General features: G+C 47.5%; 1 protein-coding gene across 1 annotated transcript in view; it reads right to left on the bottom strand.

Moving 5' to 3' along the window:
* LOC146042335 (tubby protein-like) overlaps positions 1-22,375 on the bottom strand; it is a 37,532-nt gene that overhangs the window by 13,969 nt on the left and 1,188 nt on the right. The window contains exons 2-5 of the mRNA XM_083162310.1: positions 19,904-20,016; positions 2,136-2,176; positions 1,739-1,790; positions 487-640 (exon numbers count right to left, since the gene is read on the bottom strand). Of these exons, the coding sequence (XP_083018436.1) occupies positions 487-592 (106 nt within the window). The 5' untranslated portion in view covers positions 593-640; positions 1,739-1,790; positions 2,136-2,176; positions 19,904-20,016. The remainder of the gene's footprint in view (positions 1-486; positions 641-1,738; positions 1,791-2,135; positions 2,177-19,903; positions 20,017-22,375) is intronic.

Genomic DNA, 22,375 nt, shown 5'->3' with positions numbered 1-22,375 from the left:
CACCCCCTAATAAAACGTTCTGTGCACGTCTATGTAAGCAGCACAACTGTGGGCATTATGTGCATAAGGGACACTAATACGTGATTTAATATGAATCAAGGGCACTACATGCGGTGTAATGTGTATATGATTGTGCTACTCTGTGTTGTAATTTTAATTGGCGGTACTATTGTGTGACCACACTCCTTCCTTGTGGGACCATTATGCCTTTATGGGAGGTAGGGCACAAATTTCCTGGTCTGGGCTGCCTAATGAGGAGGTGGGGTGGGAAAAGGAGTTCCACCACCTCTCCAGGACCACTTTAAGCCCTGAATAGCACCATATTATTGCTTCATAAGATGCAGTATACAGTATATATATATATATATATATATATATATATATATATATTCATCTAAGAGGCAGCAACAATGCAACACATGTCATACGTACAGTATAAAAGAGCATTCTGATCTCCATTTGTATTGTGATCTCTGTATGTCGTACCCATAAATATGCTGCTCCCATTGCTGGGCTCCACCGATGCCGCCTGATCCTCAGTCTTCCGAGACCTCCGTGGTTTGCCTTTATAGTCAACGTTGGGTTGTATCATTTGGGGCTCCAGCCGCTTTCTTCTCTGTTTCTTTTCGAAGAGTTTACGCTTAAGAGTAATAAGGAATAATAATGAGGAATATGATGTCTCACTTCTCCTTCACTGCCAACATTATTATAAGAAGTGTGTGGAAATTCTGGGGTAGATGTTTAAATCAGTGATAAGGGAGGAGAAGTGATAAAGTGCCTGGTACTTTTTCACCGGCCAATCAGTTTCTAACTGTCCCTTTTAAAACCCAGCCTGTAACAGTCAGGTGCTGATTGGCCGGTGATGAAGTACCAGGCACTTTATCACTTCTCCTCCCTTATCACTGCTTCATACATCTACCCCATCTATCTTTAATGGTGGTGCATCCATACTGTGTTCTTCAGTTTACTGATGTGTCCTGTATAGTATGCCCTTAGGTTCCATGGGTATGGATCACATGGTCGACCATAAGTTGGCTGACAGTTTTTAGGTCGACACCACTAGGTCGGCATGGGACAATGTCGACAGGTTATTAGGTCGACATAAGCATTAGGTCAACATGGGCTAGGTCGACAGTCAAAAGCTCGACCTGGGGTTTTTCACTGTTTTTTTTACCCGAATGTCCACACAGTCGACATGGACACAGGATAAAGTGCACTGTGCCCCCTCGCATGGCGCGCCATGCTTCAGGCTCGGTGCCTCGCTGCGATCGGCACACTATTTTATTCTCCCACCATGCCCTAATGGATGGTAGGGCATGAAATGCTGCCTGTCGGCACTTGTCGGCTCAAAAAACAGTGAGAAACCCCATGTCGACCTTTTGACCGTCGACCTAGCCCATGTCGACCTGTTGACCTTGTCCCATGTCGACCTAGACCCATGTCGACCTAATGACTATCAACCTTATACTTGTCGAACTAATGACCGTATCTCGGTTCCATGAAGGGGGTGCACATACAAGGTACATGGTCCTCTCTAGGTGGCTGAGAATACATATAACCCAGGGGATGCTGAGGCCACGCCTCTTTCATCATGGCTGTGCAAACCATAGGATAATACTCCCTAATGGGTGTGGCCATGCCCAATGCCCTGTCCCACCCACCACATCCCCAATGTCTCGGCGACCCCAAGTACACTTGTATAATCTAATGTGCTTTAGTAAATACAGTTCCAGTTTACCTGCAGCTCCAGCCTCTGTTGACGGACATTGTATAGATCATCCTCCACCCCACTTTTATGTGAAATAATAAAGAAAACTGTTAATAACAGATATACTGTATATTGTTACTTATTAACATAGGTCATTTGGGAAATAATATTATGCAATGCTTATGCTGACAATGTATATTATGGTGTTCTATCTAAGGGGCTGATTCAGCCCTGATCACAGGACTACGAATAGCCTTGTGATTATCGGACGAGCGCGCATGCGCACAGTACGCAATGCACATGCGCGAGCCGTTCGTGTGAACAAAGACATCACTGGCCGTTTGCAAGTTGAGTGACAGGCGCCGGGCGCTGATCGCAGCCCAGCAATCAGGTCTGAGTGAGGCCCTAAGCGCGTGTTATTCCTCACCTGATGGGAGGGGCTGGTGAGAGACGGCTGTATCTTCTGGGCTGCATTAAACAAAGTATAGTTCTCAATAACTTCATTAATAAAAGACTATTTAAAATGATTTGGACAGGACGGATTTATACATACACCTGTCAATCACCCAGTGACTGGCATCATGGACCTGCCAACCTTCATCAGGTACGTGCCCCACAGGAGTCTGGGAGGTCTGCCAATACTTTGCCGGTCTCCTGTACCTTCCAGGGGGCGCAGGAAACTATGACTTATTCATGTCTGTTTATACTAAGTGTGATTTATCATTAATTCTATTCTACACATCCTGAGCGAATAAAGGTCAACTCAGAACCCGTCATTGTCAGTTGGATATTCATTTTCTGATATAAATAATTCATTTATTCTGGAAGCTCTTCTAAAGTCACACATTAATTTCCTCTAGGACAAGGTAATTTATTTAACCACCTGAGCCTTCTCCTCGCCTATTATAAGCCATTCATTTAACCTGAATACAGTTATGTGGACAATTATTGCTGGGACACTTTCCCAGACGCACAGGATTAAGATGGACACGAAAGCTGCTTATCTAAGCTGACGGCTTGTGGATTTAGCCAGCAGCCTCTTGTACACTTTGCACTGTATTAAGGCTCCGGTACCCTGCGACTTGGGACGATTTCACCTGATTCTGACAAATTGGGCTGAGATATCGTCCCAAATCCAATCGGATGCACGGTCCCGTGCGTTTCAGAATGGAGTCGGACCTGCCTGCATGTTCGATTGAACAACTGATATATATCGATTCACCATTGGCCACTGTATACCATCGATATAATTGTGAATGGCGTTGTTCATCGATATATCGCATCGACTGTATAACACACACATCATTCTGCGTGTACGAGGGATCTGCCGGCCGCCTGTACAGCCGCGTTGGGAGCAGCTGGTGACTAACAGCTCAGTGGGCGGGCGCATGCAAATGTTGCCGCCTATTTGTGATGTCAGTCCCGATGGATCGGGCAGCATGTATGGAGAACACTCTTTCCGATCCGTCTGTAGCAGTGGCATAGCCCCCCCCCCAATCCCCCACAGCCTTACCTATCGTGCTGGCCCCGGCGGCTCCGTTCTTCTGCTGAGGACCACCACAAAATGGCCGCCCCCATACAGCAGACAGTTTCAGAGAACTGTGTGCTATATGGGGGCGGCCATTTTGTGGTGGTCCTCAGCAGACGAACGGAGCCGCCGGGACCAGCGAGATAGGTAAGTCTGCGGGGGATTGGGGGGGGGGTTTAAGTATAGCACCACAGCCCCCGGCGCCCCCATATGCACAGCGCCCCCCCCCCCCGCGGTGGCGGGGGCTGCGGTGCTATAGTTACGCCGCTGGTCTGTAGATATATCTGCAGATCAATTGATCTGCAGATATATCTATTAGTGTGCACCTAGCTTAAGATGTCATGAGCAGGGCCCTCTGCCCCCTAGGTTATCTTCCAGCAACATTTCGAGTGCACTACAATACATAGTCAGTGACTCTGACCCTTTCACCCTGCCCTTGGATGCGACTCTTATTAAGGGAGTTATTCCGATTCACTCGGAAAGGCACAATCACTCTCTAATGGACAAAACCCTATGCACTGCAGGTGGGGCTGATGTAACATGTGCAGAGAGAGTTAGATTTGGGTGGGGGGTGTACTTCAAACTGATATCTATATTGCAGTGTAAAAATAAAGCAGCCAGTATTTACCCTGCACAGAAACAATAAAACACCAAAATCTAACTTTCTCTGCGCATGTTACATCTGCCCCGCCTGCAGCGCACATGGTTTTGTCCATTAGAGAGTGATTGTGCCTTTCAGAGTGAATCAGAATAACCCCCTAAGTGTCAGTAGTAAAGTGATCTCATTGTTTGATTTAAACCCCTAGCACAATCAGGTTGAACCTTTTACATACTGTATTGTTTTGTAGTATTTAAATGTACCCTGTACTGCATTATGAACACCTGTTTGTGCCGTATACACAAACAATAATATAATCAATAATGATACTGATCTCCGCAATAATAATAACTAGGAAACTTTTGCTGGGTGGAACATTTTACTCCCTAGGAGTCAAATTTAGAAAAATCCCAGCTTAGTGGGCGGCTGCAAATAACTGTCACAGTATCCAGACCACCCAGCAGGTCAAATGTTCCAGGTCACCGAGCAGGTGCACAGAAAGTTTGACAACTGTCACATTTTCCAGAGCACAATGGTGAGCCATTGTGTGCGGCAAGCGGACGTTTTACCACATTACTCCAAAATTAAGCAAACAATTACAATGCCAAATCTACAGCATCATAGATATGTCACTAATGTAATTCATCATATTAATATACAGATAGGAAACTCATTGGGACATTTCAATATTATACAGCACACATTGCTGTTATTTCAGGTATGAGATGTTGTAGATGCTACGTTTGACTCACCAGAGGACATTATCCTAATAACACTTACAAATCTAGTTAGACTTAAATGGAAGAAGATAGAATACTTACATCTGTTTCTCCAACACTGTATTAGGACCGACGGTATCCAAAGCCATTAACAAGGAGCAGGTTACAGCAACGACACTGACAGTCTGTCATTCAACCTGCCACTAATTCCTATGAGATGAACGGCTCTCTGGCAGTACCCACAGACAACACAGGGTCCGTACGGTGGCAACGCTCTGAATCTTTGTGTAGACTGGCATTCTGAGTGCTGTGAGGGAGGGGCAGATTGCATGTGTAATCTTCCCATAGACATGAACATCAGTAAATTAGGATCCTCTTAATCAGCTTCTTAGTGCGGCTTAAAGCTTCATCGCAACATAAGGCTTCTATGACACGGCAAAAACCTACACTGTAGTGGGAATGCCCAGAAGCACGCAGTAATGTTCATACAGAGCCGGCCCTAGCCTAAATGACGCCCCAGACAAGATTTTGGTTGTTGCCCCCTAGCACCGCCACTAGTTCCGCCTCTGACCCTGCACCCCTTTCCCAGCACCATCAACCCTCATCATAGCAGAGATGTTTCATCTTCCGCGCCTCTCATCCAAATGATTCTATTGACCACCTAGCGGCCAATCAGGAGGCGACTTTCTCGGCTCCTGATTGGCCGCTAGGCGGGCAATAGAATCATTTGGATGAGAGGCGCGGAAGATGAAACATCTCTGCGCCTCTCATTCCAAGCGTGTACCGGCGGCGGAGACGGAGAAGATGTCGGGATGTTCGCCAGAGGACCTGGGTGAGTAGGATTTCCTTCCACAGGTCCCCCATGGATTTCTTCGGACCCGGATGGATGCCGACAGATGCCGCCGACATGGAGCAGGACAAGGCACTGGATCAAGACCCTGGGACCTACCAACGGGATCAAGATAGGTAAGTATCAGTATGTGTGTGTAATGTATGTATTAAAGTTTTATTTTTCTTATGTGTCTGTGTGTGTTTATTTAACTATTTTTTTAACTGTGGAACTACAAGACCCAGCGAGCCCTTCAATGCTTTAAGTCCCAGCTTGCAGGGAAGGCTTGATGGGACTCATAGTTCCACAGTTAAAAATAATAGTTTATTCTATTTTTTACACTAAAATCAGCTCAATGCCCACCGCCCAGGGGCATCGAGGACAGGAGCTGATTGGCTGTTACTGTACTTTATCTTTCTCCTCTTTATTGTCTAATGAACCTACCGGTATATTTATCTCTCTGCACTTTATCTTCTATGGACCTACCCATATATTTTGCGACCGTGGGAGATAACTGGAGAGAAGTGTTACTGTAACGTGTGTGTATTGCCGTGCGTAATAGGTTTTACCCATATTATTACTCAATGAGCAACAACAACACCTCCTGATCTGCTCACATCCGCAGCCTCTGCATACTGTAGGTAATAAACCACATGTCACCTGGCTGCCCTGAACCAATTATATTGCAGCTTACAAAGTGCAGTTTTATTTAAAAAAAAAAAAGTGTAAGACCCCTATTTATCAATCCATCTTCATTTGCATATATCCGCACCCAGATCTGCTGGCCCGCCCCCTCTTTTCAATGCCCTGCCCCTGCTTACACTGCTCCGGACAACCACTTCCTGACTATTTCCCATATAAAAACTATTATTTTATAAATTGTTTCTAACAAATTAAATCTACACTCTGATTGGTTGCTATGTCAAGCCAACTTCTGCTCTTTAAAATATGTCATGCATTTATATAACCCAGGAACAGGAGTCATAGGTCTACAGTAGTATTGGGGGCGAAGCACCGTCCGTGCAGACCACTCCCATGCTTACAGCCTAGAACAGTCATTAATAACTATCATCATACACATGAGGCTCCACCCCTAAGAAAGGCTACGTGGCCATCCCCGTTTTACAAATGTATCATGGGCTGGTATGTTCCTACTGACACCCCTGAGGGTGGAAGAGTGACACGCCAACACGGGCTGCCAGGTCATTGTGCTGCCCCAGCAGGGTGAGGTCGGAAGTGTAGTATAAGCTGCCAGGTCATTGTTCTGCCACAGCAGCATACCTCCCAACTTCTAATCCGCGGCAGGAGGGACATCAACCCACACCTTAGGCAAGGGTCCGAAATGTGGGAGCGTGGCCTGGTGCAAGGGGGCGTGGCCTACACACCTAGTCAGTGAAAAATAAAAGCCAACCCCATTTTGTAAATCCCCATTAAAAAATTTCTTACACATATCAGCACTGACATCTCCCCCCCCTTCCCAACCATCTTCCCCATTCCCTGCTGTCTCCATCTCTAATATGTTCACTGCAGGGGCGCCAATTTCCTTTTTTACCGATGGGTGCTCCCACAGACTATCACACACACACACACCCCACAGACTATCACACACACACACACCCAACAGACTATCACACACACACACACCCCACAGACTATCACACACACACACACACACACCCATGGGAAAGGGGTGTGGCCACAAAATAATACAGATTTATATTATGCAGCACAGTTGTCTCCAATATTCAAATTATGGCAACAGTGCCAAATACATAAATGCCCCCACAGTGCCAAATACATAAATGCCCCCACAGTGCCAAATACATAAATGCCCCACAGTGCCAAATACATAAATGCCCCCACAGTGCCAAATACATAAATGCCCCCACAGTGCCAAATACATAAATGCCCTCACAGTGAGAAATACATAAATGCCCCCACAGTGCCAAATACATAAATGCCCCCACAGTGCAGGTACAAAAATCCCCCCCACAGTGCAGGTACAAAAATCCCCCCACAGTGCCAAATACATAAATGCCCACACAGTGCAGGTACAAAAATCCCCCCCCCTCCCCACAGTACCAAATACATAAATGCCCCCATAGTGCAGGTACATAAATGCCCACACAGTACCTGTGCCAGCTATGCTGCAGGCTGGCGAGTAATGATTTGGGACGGAGCAGGTATCAGGGGAAGCTGTGATAGCAATGGGACAGAGATGAGATTTTACCATGAGACATACCAGCCAACTGTCACTATTGCCATCACTCAGTCCCAATCTGTGGCCTCGCAGGGGAGGTGCTTATGGGGTAGTGGGTGGAGCTTTATTATAAAATCTGTAGAAATATTGTGTAAACTACTCAATACATTCATGGGAATACTTATTCCCAATAGCTGGTTTTCTCTATGCCAATAACAAATATGGCCGCCGGAGTGCAGCGCTGAGAGCTGATTGGCCATTTTGAATCCTATGGACAGGTATAAAACCCATGCAGACTGGACCATCAGTGGCATTTGATGAGTTGAAGCAGTTGATGCAGTTGTTGCTGATGTGCTAAACTCTTGCCTCTGGAAGAGCGAACTAGACTGTTTCGGCATCTAGTGTGATACTTCCGGCTTTGGATCCTGATACACAGCGCACAATAAAATCTGTGCTTTCCCTGGATTTTTTTATTTTGTATTTTCCTTTCTACAAATTGGGGGGGAGATATGTCAATCGCACAGAAAAGTAGGAGTTTATTTTTATGTTTTAGGACCCTCCTCAATGCTCATAGGTTTTTATTTTGTATAAAACAGGTGAGGGTGTGCTACCATAGGCATTAGGATTACAGGACTAGAACAAACAGAAAGAATGCCTTTTGCTGGTGCACCAAAGATTAAAGTGAGACTCTTAATACATAACGTTTATTTCATTGGTATAAAATATAGTTAGCGAAATAAAACCACACATACAGTTCCGTCTGGCGGAACTGTCTGGTCTGGATGCATTCACTAGCCTGAACTTTATGAGTCGGTCCCTGTGATTGACATAAACCCATGCTAACGAATAACCAGTCTCTATGAGAGATACAAAGTATACATATGAGAGAGCACCTATATGTATCAAATCATAGAGACATCTATACTGTGCATCACAGGTCCTCTGTCTCACCAAGAGTACCTATTCTCTTGTGGTTGCATACCGTGCAAAAACATATTGACATACAGGGTGGAGGTGAAGTGGGGTCACACTGAGTCAAGGGAAACATCTTACCCTTTTTTATTAAATGTTGTCATTTCTGTATGTGTGGTTTTATTTCGCTAACTATATTTTATACCAATGAAATAAACGTTATGTATTAAGAGTCTCACTTTAATCTTTGGTGCACCAGCAAAAGGCATTCTTTCTGTTTGTTCTAGTCCTATTTTCCTTTCTAGCATCTAACATCTGGAGATGAGCAGAAGAGAGCTGAGACGGCTCCTCCAGGACCAGAGAAGATGGAGGAGCCGTCATGAAGATCCTGGTAAGTGAGATGTTAGGGGCAGTGATTCTATACTAAGGGGCAATTTGTGATAGCCTGGGGAGAGATGAAGTACCAAACCACCAGCCCCTAACTGCCATCCAAAATGACAGTAAGGAGCTGACTGGCTTGTACTTTATCTCTCCCTACTGTACCTTTCTACAAGCTGTGATAAATCTCTCCCTCTGTCCTCTCACCCTGTGTGGCATGCGGGCGGCGGTTGGAGTTAGCTGCACATTAGTATATGTCCTACCTTATACTCTGGGGGAGATTCATGACAGCTTGTAGAGGTATAATGTGGAGAGAGATAAAGGGGACAATTTTTTAACCATTTCATACCAAATTTGTACAATAAGTGTTGCTCTAGCCAAGCAGGTCCTGTCATGTGTCTTAAAAATGACTGTTGGGTGCTGATTGGCTGGATCACCATTTATCACACACATTGGGTTTTAAAATCGCTAAAACTCTTAGCACATAGGCCCCCAAAGTGGTGTATGTACTAAAACTTTAAGAGACATATAGATGACAGAGAATAATTTCCAACTAGCCAGCTCCCAACTGTCAAATACATCATGTGACTTTGCAGCTAGGAGCTGATTGGCTGGCACTCAATCTCACTCTCCAAGCACTGATACATCTCCTCCCATGTCACCTTACCCTGTGTGGTATGCAGGCGGCATTTGGAGATGTGGCCCCCATACATCAGTAATGAACTGGGGCGATTTGTCATTTTGTAGATGATTGTGTAAACAAATCCTACAATGTACGGGGGCCACAGATGGCAGATTCTGAGCACATAGTGATTGTGATTGGTAACGCAGGTTTTCATACAATGGAAGCTGTAGGATTGCTGGATTAGGGGAATGATCAGCAGATTTGCAGACAGCCTCTAATAAAATGATGAGGTTTTCAAGAGTCTATGGGGGAAAAGGACCTTCAACCGCAACCCTAATAATACACATCAGGAGGTGCTATCCAGCTGGGACTTGTAGTTCTACAAAGAAAGAAAACTACAGTGCTGATGCCCACGCTATAATAATCATAATAAGCTCTGCTTTCTAATATTGAGTAATAACAAGGTTCTTGTTATATTAATACTAGTTTGGTATTTATGCAGATTTATGAGATGCTTTTTTGGGGGTCACCCACCCCGCATTCAAACGTAGTATTAGGGACCCATCAGAGACAAGAGTCGGGGGGGGGGGGGGGCAGTAAAGTGGAAAAAAAAATAAAAAATGCATTTTAAATTGATTGTAATGCTTAACTTTATTCATTTGTACAAATAAAATACTGTATACATATACTGATGCACTGGATAATTTATTTATATAGCGCACACATATTCCGCAGCGCTGTACAGAGAATTTATTTATTATTTATTTATTAACAGTTTCTTATATAGCGCATACATATTCCACAGCGCTTTACAGAGAATATATGAACACTAGGTGATTCATCGCGCCCTACGGGCGCTCTTCACACCGTCGTAAGGGGCTGCGCCCCCTTAATTTGTGAACATTTGTATATGAGAAAGATGGTTAGAATTGTATGAAACATGGCCTGTATTGCAACTTGAGTTATAGGTGAAATGTGTTAAATAGAGAGCATTTGATTTGGAAGGGGGTGTGTATTGTTTTGTTTAATTAAAAAGCAGTTACAGAGTAAGATGTACATTGATAGTGTGGATGGTACACTGACATTTGTGGGTGTGGGGGGGGCTGTGTGTGCATGTTGTTTAGGTGTGTGTGCAATAATATAGTAGGGTGTTTTTGAGTCAGCGGCTCCCCACTGGCGGAGGTCACGACACAGGAAAACAGGAGGCTGGGTAGTGATAGGGGTGTGTGGACATAAGGGGGACTAAAGAGGAGGGTGGGAGATACTGTGCAGCTTCTGCCAGTGGGTGAGGGTCCAGTGTGGCAGTACAGGAGTACAGGATGGTGGCCCTGAGTCAGTGTCTCCTCCTACTGGGTGGGAGTTAGGGTACATGAGAGCAGGAGGCTGGGCTATGAGGCATGATAGGGGCATGTGGGCAAAACAGCGTCAGCGACTCCCCAGTGGTGGAAGTTACGGTTCAGGAGAGCAGGAAGCTGGGTAGTGATAGGGGTGTGTGAGTATACGGGGGACTAAAGAGGGGCTTAGGGGTGCCGTGAATTGTGGGAGGGGCGTGGGGGGTGCCGTGAATCAAGGGAGGGAGGGGGCGCAGGTGTCCTCGGATCGCGGGAGAGGGCGGGGGTCCGCAAAGCGTGGGAGGGGGCGTGAATTGCGGGAGGGAGGGTTGTGAATTGCGGGAGGGGGGTGTGTGCGGGGGGGTGATGTGAATCGTGGGAGGGGGCGTGAATCGTGGGGGGGGTGCGCGGGGAGTCCGTGAATTGCGGGAGGGGGGGGGGCACGGGGCGCGATAAATCACCTAGTTGGTTATATATTCTTGTAGAAGGATGGTAGGATGTTGCTGTCATTCAGAATGCATTTACATAAACAGTAATAGTAGCAGTAAAAGATCTTAAAACACCTACAGTAAAACAGAACAGGTGTTATATATTATACAAAGAATTGGTTGATGATGTGTAGGTTGATTTGCACATAGTTGTCACTGTAAAAAAATTGCTACTAGAAAAAATCAACACAGAAAGGTCAACACATGTAAATGTTGACATAAGTGTGGCACTTCATTGGTGTCCATGTCGACACATGAGAATGAATATGAAAACATTCAAAAAAGAAAAATAAATCTTCAAAAACTCATGTCAACCTTTTTCATTGTCGACCATAGCCGTGTCAGTGTTTTGCATGTGCCATTTAATCCTGGGGTTGCCGTGAATCGCGAGCGGGGGTGGGGGGAGGTGAGGTGTGTCCGTGAATCACGGGCGGAGGGGTCGTGGGTGGATGCCGTGAATTGCGTGGGGGGGGGGGTGGGTGCCGCGAATCGTGGGAGGGGGGGACGCGGGGGGTTGCAGTGAATCGTGGGAGGGTGGGTCGCAGGGGTGGGGGGTTGCCGCAATGACAGGGGGGGGAATCGCGGTAGGGGGGGGTCGCGGGGGGTTGGGGGTACCGCGAGGAAGGGGGGGCCTGGGGGGTTGGCACAAATCGTGGGAGGGGGGGGTCGCGGGGTGCCACGAGTCGCAGGAGGGGGGTGTCACGGGGTGGGGCCGCAAATCGCGGGAGTCGCCGCGAATTGGGGGGGGTGTGCTGTGAATCGCGGGAGGGGGGGGTCGCCGGGGGGTGCCGCAAATCGCCACAAGAAAAAATCAACACAGAAAGGTCAACACATGTAAATGTTGACATAAGTGTGGCACTTCATTAGTGTCCATGTCGACACATGAGAATGAATATGAAAACATTGAAAAAGTGAAAAATAAATCTTCAAAAACTCATGTCAACCTTTCTCATTGTCGACCATAGCCATGTCAGTGTTTTGCATGTGCCATTTAATCGTGAGGTTGCCGTGAATGGGGGGGAGGGGGAGGGACACATTGTTCTGTTTCTGGACTTTCTTCTTAATTTATGGATTACCATCACCTGTGCTTAAACACCTTTCTTATCAATTACCCTGTTTAAAACAGGGGTACTCTTTACCTAGAAGGGCGCCCGCGATTGAAATCGCGGGCGTCGGGGGTAAAAATCGCGGTCATCGCGGGTAAATCGCGGGTACATAAAAATCTGCTACCCGCGATGACCGCGATTTTCCCATAGGGAACAATGTTAAAAAGGCTGATTGAGCGCGATTTTAATGTAAAATGCCTCAATGCCCGCGATTTGCCCATAGGAATCAATGTTAAATGGGCCACAGAGCCCAAATAGGCACAATTCACCCTTAAATGTCCCCCCACATTTTTAACGCCACCCCACGATCCACGGCAACCCGAAGCGTGGCGAGCGCAGCGAGCCCGCGAGGGGCGGCGGTACGCGTCCTCCGACCTTTTCATGCCCTACTATCCACTAGGGCGTGGAGTGAGAATAGAATAGTGTGGCGAGCGCAGCGAGCCACCGAGCCCGAAGCGTGGCGAGCGCAGCGAGCCCCGCGTGGGGACGCGGATACCTTCACAGTTATACGCGTCCCCTCGCGGGCTTCACAGGTGTCCGCGTCGCCACGGACACCTGTGAAGCCCGCGAGGGGACGCGTATAACTGTGAAGGTATCCGCGTCCCCTCGCGGGGCTCGCTGCGCTCGCCACGCTTCGGGCTCGGTGGCTCGCTGCGCTCGCCACACTATTCTATTCTCACTCCACGCCCTAGTGGATAGTAGGGCATGAAAAGGTCGGAGGACGCGGGCTCGCTGCGCTCGCCACGCTTCGGGTTGGCGTGGATCGTGGGGTGGCGTTAAAATTTTGGGGGGACATTTTAGGGTTAATTGTGGCTATTTGGGCTCTGTGGCCCATTTAACATTGATTCCTATGGCCAAATCGGGTCCATTGAGGCATTTAACAGTAAAATCGTGTCCATCGGGCCTTTTAACATTGATTCCTATGGCAAATCGGGAGCATCGCGTCGCGGGCATCGCGGGTACATTTATGGCCGGCCGCGACGCGACCGACACGATTTCCATGTTTAACATGGGTTTCAATGGGAAATCGCGGGCATCGCGTCGGTCGCGTCGCGGCCAGACATAAATGTACCCGCGATCACCACGACGGGCGCCCATCTAAGTAAAGAGTACCAAAACAGGTGATGACAATCATAAATTAAGATGGAAGTCCACAAACAGAGCATTCTGTCCCTCCTGGAGAGGGTCATGTTGGGAGGTATGGAGGTGTGGGGCGCTCACCTGGTGTGTCTGGTGAGTAGCTGTGTCTTTGCTGTGTAACATGTGAGTCAGAGGCTCCACCCAGCGTTACAGCTTCAGACACACTTTGAGTGACAGATGTAGCCAAATATATAAGAGATTCACATCAGTCCCTGCCCCAGAGGAAAAAGACCAGTAGGCGCCTGCTGTACACTAAAAAAACAATTTAATTAATAAATAACAAATAACATAACACAATAAATTGCATGCATGCAATAACACAATTAAATTATATTAAAAAACCACATCAATGCAATTGCATATTGGTAAAATGTAACTTATAGTTACCAAGTCCTTGGACAATTAGATTGCGTAGATTGGACAGGTGTTCCAGTCACACGATGAGGGATATTTTCCAAAGCACAATATAGGGTTTGGCGATAAATGATAAGTCCTATGGTGAATGGTGAGCGGATGGATTCCTTACTCACTTTTAGGTCTCAGCTGTATGATGACCAATCCTTGTTAGTAGTGTTGGTAGATACCCGGATGGTTTGAAAGATAATCGGCACTGTCTCCCAAGGTCTCTGCGGCGTGTACCTGATTGCTTGGTGTGTATACACTCCGCCAATTGCCTTGGCCCATTCCTGAATTGACAAAGCCGCCTGAGCACGGTGAAACGCGTCTTTGTGAGGAGTTCCGTGAGCACCGCTAGCCGAGGACCTGAGGGGTACATCAGCAGCATTGACCTCTGATTGAATCTTTCCTCTGCATTCTGGTCCCCGTTACCGGTATCCACAGTTGGCACAGAGTGCTCCCTGACAGCCGCCGCACACACGGAGGACTGTGATAAGCTGTATTTCAAATAGGAGCAGCGTGCACCCTTACCTCAACGGAGGCTACACCCGCCGGAGATAGTGCACTTCAGCCTGCATTTGGCTCGCTGGCCGGTGCAGGAGCTGGATGAGCACTTAACGCTGCAAGGTGATTGGCGGAGTGTGTACACACCAAGCAATCAGGTACACGCCGCAGAGACCTTGGGAGACAGTGCCGATTATCTTTCAAACCATCCGGGTATCTACCAACACTACTAACAAGGATTGGTCATCATACAGCTGAGACCTAAAAGTGAGTAAGCAATCCATCCGCTCACCATTCGCTGCATTTGGGAGGACTTATCATTTATCGCCAAACCCTATATTGTGCTTTGGAAACTATCCCTCATCGTGTGACTGGAACACCTGTCCAATCTACGCAATCTAATTGTCCAATCAGGACTTGGTAACTATAAGTTACATTTTACCAATATGCAATTGCATTGATGTGGTTTTTTAATATAATTTAATTGTGTTATTGCATGCATGCAATTTATTGTTTTATGTTATTTGTTCTTTATTAATTAAATTGTTTTTTTAGTGTACAGCAGGCGCCTACTGGTCTTTTTCTTCTGTATTTCTTCCTATTGAGGGCAGCATCCCTCTACCAGAAGGCAGCCATCTGTACATAGCACAATACATCTGTCCATATCTTGCTACCATTTATCCCTGCCCCAGAGGAGCTTACAATCTATGTTCACCGCCACACGCACACACAGACATTCTAGGGTTAATTTTGTTGGGAGCCAATTAACCTACCAGTATATTTTTGGATTGTGGGAGGAACCGGAGTACAAACCCACGCAAGCACAGGGAGAATATACAAACTCTACACAGTTAGAGCCATAGTGGGAATCAAACCCATGGCCTCAGTGCTGTGAGGCAGTAATGTTACCCATTACACCTATCCCTGCATATGCAGGGACATTCATTCAGCCGAAAGGATCACATATTGCAATGTGATCCTGGGCGGTAGATCCTACACCGATCACATTGCATATGGACCCTAGGTGTTGGTGAGCTGGAATATATCACCACAGTAACATTGCGTCATCTACCTGAGACAATATATATAGGCCAATTTTGAGGCCCCCTACCAGTCAGAGGCCTGGTGAAATGTCCCCCCTAGCCCCCTTATATACTATTATCAAATAATTGCGGTCATTATTTTGGCTACTATATAATGTATATATTTTCAGATGACGCTTCGGAGACCGTGTTTGAGGAGAGGCTGCGGTCCGAGCGCAGAAGAGGAAGAAGGCGCCAGCAACCAGCAGAGAATGCGCCGAATCTCCCAGCCATCGTTTCAGAGATCAACTTCATCATCACGTCGGCCATGGTGCTTGAGATCAGCGGGCGGAACCTCCCAGCCTTCATGTTATTTTTCGACGGACAAGGTGAGGATTTCCATGTCATGGAGGCGGAGATCACCAGCAACAATCTTCCGGCGAGGTTGGTGGAGATCAGCGGACCGAACAACCCTCCCATGGTGGCAGACATCTGCGGATTCCCAGCTCACCATGCTACGGAGGATGAAGCCGCAGAATCCTGTGTCATCTGTCTAATGGACTTTGTGCCGGGAGAGCTGGTGGCCGTCCTGCCCTGCAGCCACATGTTCCACGCAAGCTGCATCTACGAGTGGACGGACACAAACCCCAGCTGTCCCGTGTGCCGAGGACCGTGCATCCCATCGCCGGTCATGTTTCGGATCTCCTGAGTAGGGCAGGAGGATAAAGATCTACATCACCGTACAATCAGGTAATTCCTCCTATATCTCTCCTCTCTGCTGTTATCCTGTTTCCTTCTCTCTTCCCTCTCTTCTCACTCTTCCCATATTTCTGTTTCTTTTCCTTCTCTCCATTCCCTACTATCCCACCTCTCTGTGCAATTCCATCAGCACTCAGCCATCTTCTATCGGGTGTGGTACAGGGGTCCGACAGTCGGAATCCCGACAGTCATTAGCCCGACATCGAGATCCTGACTGGCCGGACCCAGACAGCATGGTGAGCGCATCTAAGCCCCTTGCGGGCACTTATTCTATTCTCCCTCTATGGGGGGTCGGGGACCCCTACGAGGGAAATTAGACAGCGGCCGTCGGGAACGTGGCTGTCGGTGTTTTGACAGTCGGGATCCCAAAGTCGAGTAAATGCCTGTCTGCCTGGTAATATAGCATGTTCTGCGGGACCCGGATGGACACCAGCAGGGTTGGGTGTTGCCCTTGGGAACGCCCAGCAGACAAAGTGTGCCAGGGGGGGGCGGGGGGGGGGTGGCTGACATCATATGACATCAGCCCCCCGTCCTGTCTTCGTCCCAGAACACGCAAATAATAGTCAGTTTCCTCTGACTTTTATTTGCGAGGCCAAGGAAAAATCATCCGATGGTCGGCGACTATCGAATGATTTCTCCCGCACCAGACACATGCGAGGGGAAGCGGTGGTGGGTGGGGTGGGCTGTCTGGCACTTGGTAAGCTACAATCCTTGAAGCTTACTGGGCAACCAGAATCAGCCCTAAAATGCATAAACCACAAGCTTGAGCAGGACAGTCCCGCTTTCTGGGAACTGATGACTGTCCCACTTGTGCGGTGCAATGTAACCATAGGAGACCTGTGGACACGCATCTGCTTCCGGCGGTGTTAGCAGCAATTCATGGGTTGGTGCGTGAGATGGTTTTGTTACATGTGGCTTTTTCAGTTGCGTTTCACTGGGCCTTACTGGTTTCGGAGCTACCAAACTGGGTGCCGCTACTCTGCTCCGATCGGATAGTAGGTGAGGGGTCAGTCATCTGTAGAATACGGCGGTCGAACACCAATCAGGCTGGCAGGGGTAGGTGGATTTTGTTGAGGATATCAACGTATCACCATAGTTACCCTGGCCATGTGTATTTATGTCCGGATGTTCCTGGGTCATGGCTCGTGCATATGGACAGGACTCCGCTCATAAAGTGTCAGTTTGGGTGGTTTTTGAAGCGGTGTTTTAAGTGTCGGCCTCTCATCTCGGGATTTCAGAGCGCAATGTTTCCGCATTAATGCGGCTGCTTCAGCAGCTGCAGATTTTTTGGTTCCAGAAATTAGGGGTAAATTTTGTTACCCCTAAGGTCTTGGGCTGATGGAAATTGGCCAGTTACACATTGTACTAGGCCGTTGCTGTAACTAGTAGTAACAGTTTTGTGTTCATATTTCAGTCTGTTACTGGTGTGTCATGTCCAGCGTCGGCTCCTACCTCCGTGCCAGACTGGGGCTGCCATGGCTGCAATGCTGGCCCTCCCTCCACTGCTGATGCCTCCGCTGGTTCCCGCCGTGAGACTGACGCATGCGCAGTATCATCCTTGGTACGGCACATGCACTGGCCCCCAGCTTCTATAGGTTGCTTCAGTTTTAAAATTAATTGTATTCAGGCAATGCAAATAACGACTGAACTCGCACTGCGACAATACATTTTATCACTTGAATGTATCAAACTTCGGGTGTCGAGACAGAGCTGGCGTTAAAGCCCTGTCTCTGCGAATCCCATTCGCGGCTGTAACATAGATCTATTCGCGCTTGCAATAGACTTAATTGTAATGTGCATGTGCTGTTTAAAAGAACATCAGAAGAAGAGAGCCGCGGTGCTCGTCTTTGATTTCCCTGGCAGCAGCGACGAGGGGGGGGGGGGGGGGGACCAGGAGAGACGAAGCTGCAGGCATCTCTCACAGATTGCTTACACTTAACCAGGCTTGCCTAACCTTCCAGAATGGCCGGGAGCCTCCCGAAAATTAGGTCCTTCTCCCGGCCCTCCGGGAAGGTGGGCAAGTCTCCCGCTTTCTAGTGATAGCCCCCGCTCCCCCCTTGCCCACTGGTTTAATTACCAATCGCGGGTCCTTGGTGAGGGGGCAGAGCTTAAATTACGCGATTGCTGCATTTCGCAGCATTTAAGCCCCACCCCCTCTCCGTGGCCCCGCGAATCATGGCGTTTTCGGCATTGGGGCGGGGCCAAGTGATGTCAGCCTTGCCCCCGCCCCCCTGACGTGTTGCCTCTCCAGGCTTCTCCTGGAGAGGTGAAATCAAAAGTAGACCAGTATGCACTTAACACTAAACTAAAGAAAGGTCTCTATCTATTCCCCGGGGTAATGCAAACTCAAAAGGGGAGACAGGAAGGGGGGGGGGGGGGGGGGGGTGAGCTGCTATAAGAGGCTTCTAAGACAGCTTTATAGCAAATTGAATCTGCACAACGCCTCTAAAAAGTGGCGTTATTATCACTAGGCACAGTTCCGAATTAATTTTACAATTGAAGTTTAATAAATATGAGTAGATCACATTTCCCATTATAATTATGTGAAATGCAAACTACTGACTAAAAATTTGTGATAATCAGATAAATTTGCGAAAACTCTTACAATTCATTGTTATTACATTTAGGTGAAACTAAAAAAATGTGAAAAGTGTGCGAAAACACCCCCTTTCACATTATTTTAGTAAAAATAATGTTAATAAATGGGCCCCTAAATCATGGTCCTGACACCTGTACACTGCAGATGACAATCACCGGGACTGGCGCATGCGCAGTGTCAGCCTCAGTACTGCACATACCCCGGATTCTATGAGCTGCAGCTGAGGCAGCCAATAGAGGCATCCCGGAGGGAGGGATCACCTCCCAATGGGACTGCCTTGGGTGACTGGCAGGTGGGACTTCCAATAGGAAGTCACTACCAGTCACAGTGCAGCCAGTACAGTCTCACAGGCTGCATCTGGCTCCACTTGTCAGAGCACAGTGGTGGATTTTACCTGGGGGGGCTTCAGTCCTGTAACCCATAGGTAACATCCACCACTGGTCATGTCCAATGTTGTTTGTCCTGTGTTTGTCTTGTCTGTTCCCCTGTCCGTCCTACTCGGAGATTAGCTACTCGCCATTGTTGGCAATGGGAGTCTTGAGGGATTTACAATTTTTGCCTGTACTGACGGACTAATTCGGCTATTTACAATTACACAATTTGGTTCTAGGTCTGTCCCTCAGCAGGTTTTTATTTTACCTCTTGCCGAGTTCACTTGTGTTTCCCTACCCCCCCCCCCCCCCCTATTCCCCTCTGTGTCTTCGTGTTTGTTGAGGACACTTTAGCTGAGTTGCCAATACAATTAGTAGCATTTTTTTTCTTTTGGCAGATCCTCCTATATATCAATAATCATTTGTATATTAATAAACAGCTGACGCTTCTCTGCCAAATCTACGTCTCCGTGTCTTTATTTCATTACAGTATAAGGGTAAGTGACCTGCACCCATGACACATCGCATCTGATAGAAGGTTTAGGGACCAGAAAACCTTGCCCATAATGTACCCAACTTTACATTATGGGCAACTGTGTTTCCACAGCAATTCTGGAACTACAAGTCCCAGCATGTAAAGATGTAAAAAAGGTGTCTCAGTTGGGTATAATATCTCCAGCATTTGCTCACCTTGTGCACTGGAGGCCGGGGAGAGACAGGTGGGCCGTAGGGTGGGCACTTCCTTCCAATCAGCGGGCAAGCAGACCTACTGCCAATGCACTGGGCACATCTCAGGCTGAGCGCTGCAGGAGAGGAGCGGAGACAGTGCAGGATTACAGCATTATACAGGAGGACAGACAATGATGATTATATAAGGGCATTACTGGTATTAATGGGAACCTTTATTTATATGGTGCCACAGGGTGTACACAAAGTAATAATGCATTGTTTGAAGTCAGTTGTATTCCAACTTGGATATTATTTAGACACTAGTGCTAGTTTGCCTTGAGGAACGAGTCTGGGAGGAATTGCACTATGACTTTCTCTGTGCAAGGCAAGCAGCACGGCTGCACAGTGTCACAGTGACCTGATGTGTTATAGCTCTGACCCAACAGAACAACCCTCCAACTGTAGTACCATTGAAAGTATGGGAAAGGAGGCGTGACCACGCCCCCATCCCGTGGCCACTCCCCCTTTCTGAGTTGTACCGATTTCTGCCCATCAGATGTTGGAGGGTTTGGGGATTCTCCATCTTTAGGTGTGTACCGGCCCTTAGTAAATAGCCCCAAAGTACTCGCCAATCTCTACCTAGCCAATCAGCGTTGGTCAGTTTGCACGCTTTTAAAAAATCAAGGAGCTGATTGGCTGGTACTTTACCTTTCTCCTCTTTATTTTCCAATGAACCTATCAGTATACTTATCCCTCTCCACTTTATCTTCAATGAACCTACCCATATATTTTGGGACTGTGGGAGCTAATCAGGGAGAACTCACGCAGGAACAGGGAGAATTCAAATGAGGGCCGTGGTGGGAACGGAACCCACAACCTTAGTGCTGGGAGGCAGCAGGGTGCGGATGGATACATCTGCGTAGACAATGAACAGGTGTATACCAAAACATGCAAGAGGTTGCCATTGACAAAAGGTTGACAGAAACAAAACATCGGCATGAAAAAGGTAGACATGTGGAAAGGTAGACATGAGGGTTTTTTTTGGGTGTCAATGTCGACACCTGTTGACATGGACTAGCAATTAGTTCCCTCACATGGCTTTGCTACACTCACTTTACCAGTCCCAATCAGAGTCCACATGGATGTTATAGTATGTAAAAGTCCAGAAAATGAAGAACTCGTGTCAACCTTTTTATTTTGATTACCTTTTGTCAATAATGACCTTTTGGATGTCGAACTTGTGTCAATGTCGATATTTTGCATGTTGAACTAATGACTATCCACCTATCACCCGGATACCGAGTCAGCAATGAGGGTGTTCAAATTGTAAATTTGGCCAACAGAAACCTTGCAGATGTGAATTTCAAGTGTTTTTCTCCCTGATGTTTTACTACTTGTCTACAGACATCTACCGACCACAACAGACACAATTAAACGTATCCCAAAACACTGTGACCATTGGGCCTAATCATGTTCGCAAGTGATGCTGATGTCCATGCAACAGAGTAATAGCTGCGCGATCTTAGCCACACCCCCAAAGAGACGCAAATTGGGGCATTTACAGAAATGGGGGCAGGGGTTGATGATGACAAGCTCCGCCCCTGCTCCCAGAAAATGCTGCAGAGCGTCTCCTACCAGGCTTCTCCTGGAGAGGATGTTAGGCTACAAGGAATAGTTGCCTACCTGACCCTCTCCATCATGAGGGAGAAAATGCTCTGCCCCTGGACTTCCCTGGTAATGTATGATTGCCATCACCTGTGGTGAAACCCTTTCTTATCAATTACCTAGCTCCCCACAGGTGATAGCAGGGTTAGAAAACGCTGGCATGCCACCTACAAACACTGTCAATCAGCCATCGGACAGCCTGCGATCACAGGCCGCCACTGGCTGTGGCCGCACTGCGGACCGCGTGCATGCGCAATCCTCCGAAAATCACCAGTGCTGCAAATTCATAGCCCTGCGATTAGGGCTGAATTGGGCCCTATGGCTCCGGTCTATGAGGACTTGAAGATGTATGAGCAGCTTCGCAAAACAATTATATGAATAATAAGGGCAGTAGACAACTTAGAACAGAGGATATTCTCCATTGACATAATAATACTGACTACATGTACATACAGGTGAGATACAGTTAATAGATGCCGAATTAGTAAATAATAAAGGAGTTCAATTTATTTAGATACAGATATAGGTCTTGCCCGATCTGATGGCCCGCCCGCTCTTTCCGATGCCCTGCCCCTGCTTAGACTGCTCTGACAGCCCCCCTCCTAACTCTTCCCCATACTATAATTACATATCCTCCAACATGACCCATTGCATTGGGTAAACAATGCTCTTCTACTGGACTTCCCTCTTAATGGGGACTATGTAAAAACCGGACCCGGACTAAACTCCGGACCGCCGGACAGGACATCAACATCTGCAGTCCGGAGTTTGTAGGGTCCGGTCCGGCGGGTGTCCTGTCCGGGGGGTGCCTTGTCCGGGGGGGTCCCT

This window comes from Crinia signifera, chromosome 19 (assembly GCF_055691185.1).
Source record: "Crinia signifera chromosome 19, ASM5569118v1, whole genome shotgun sequence".
NCBI classification, from domain to species: domain Eukaryota; kingdom Metazoa; phylum Chordata; class Amphibia; order Anura; family Myobatrachidae; genus Crinia; species Crinia signifera.
The sequence above is the reverse complement of the archived record's forward strand: the minus strand, read 5'-3'. Positions and strand labels throughout refer to the sequence as shown.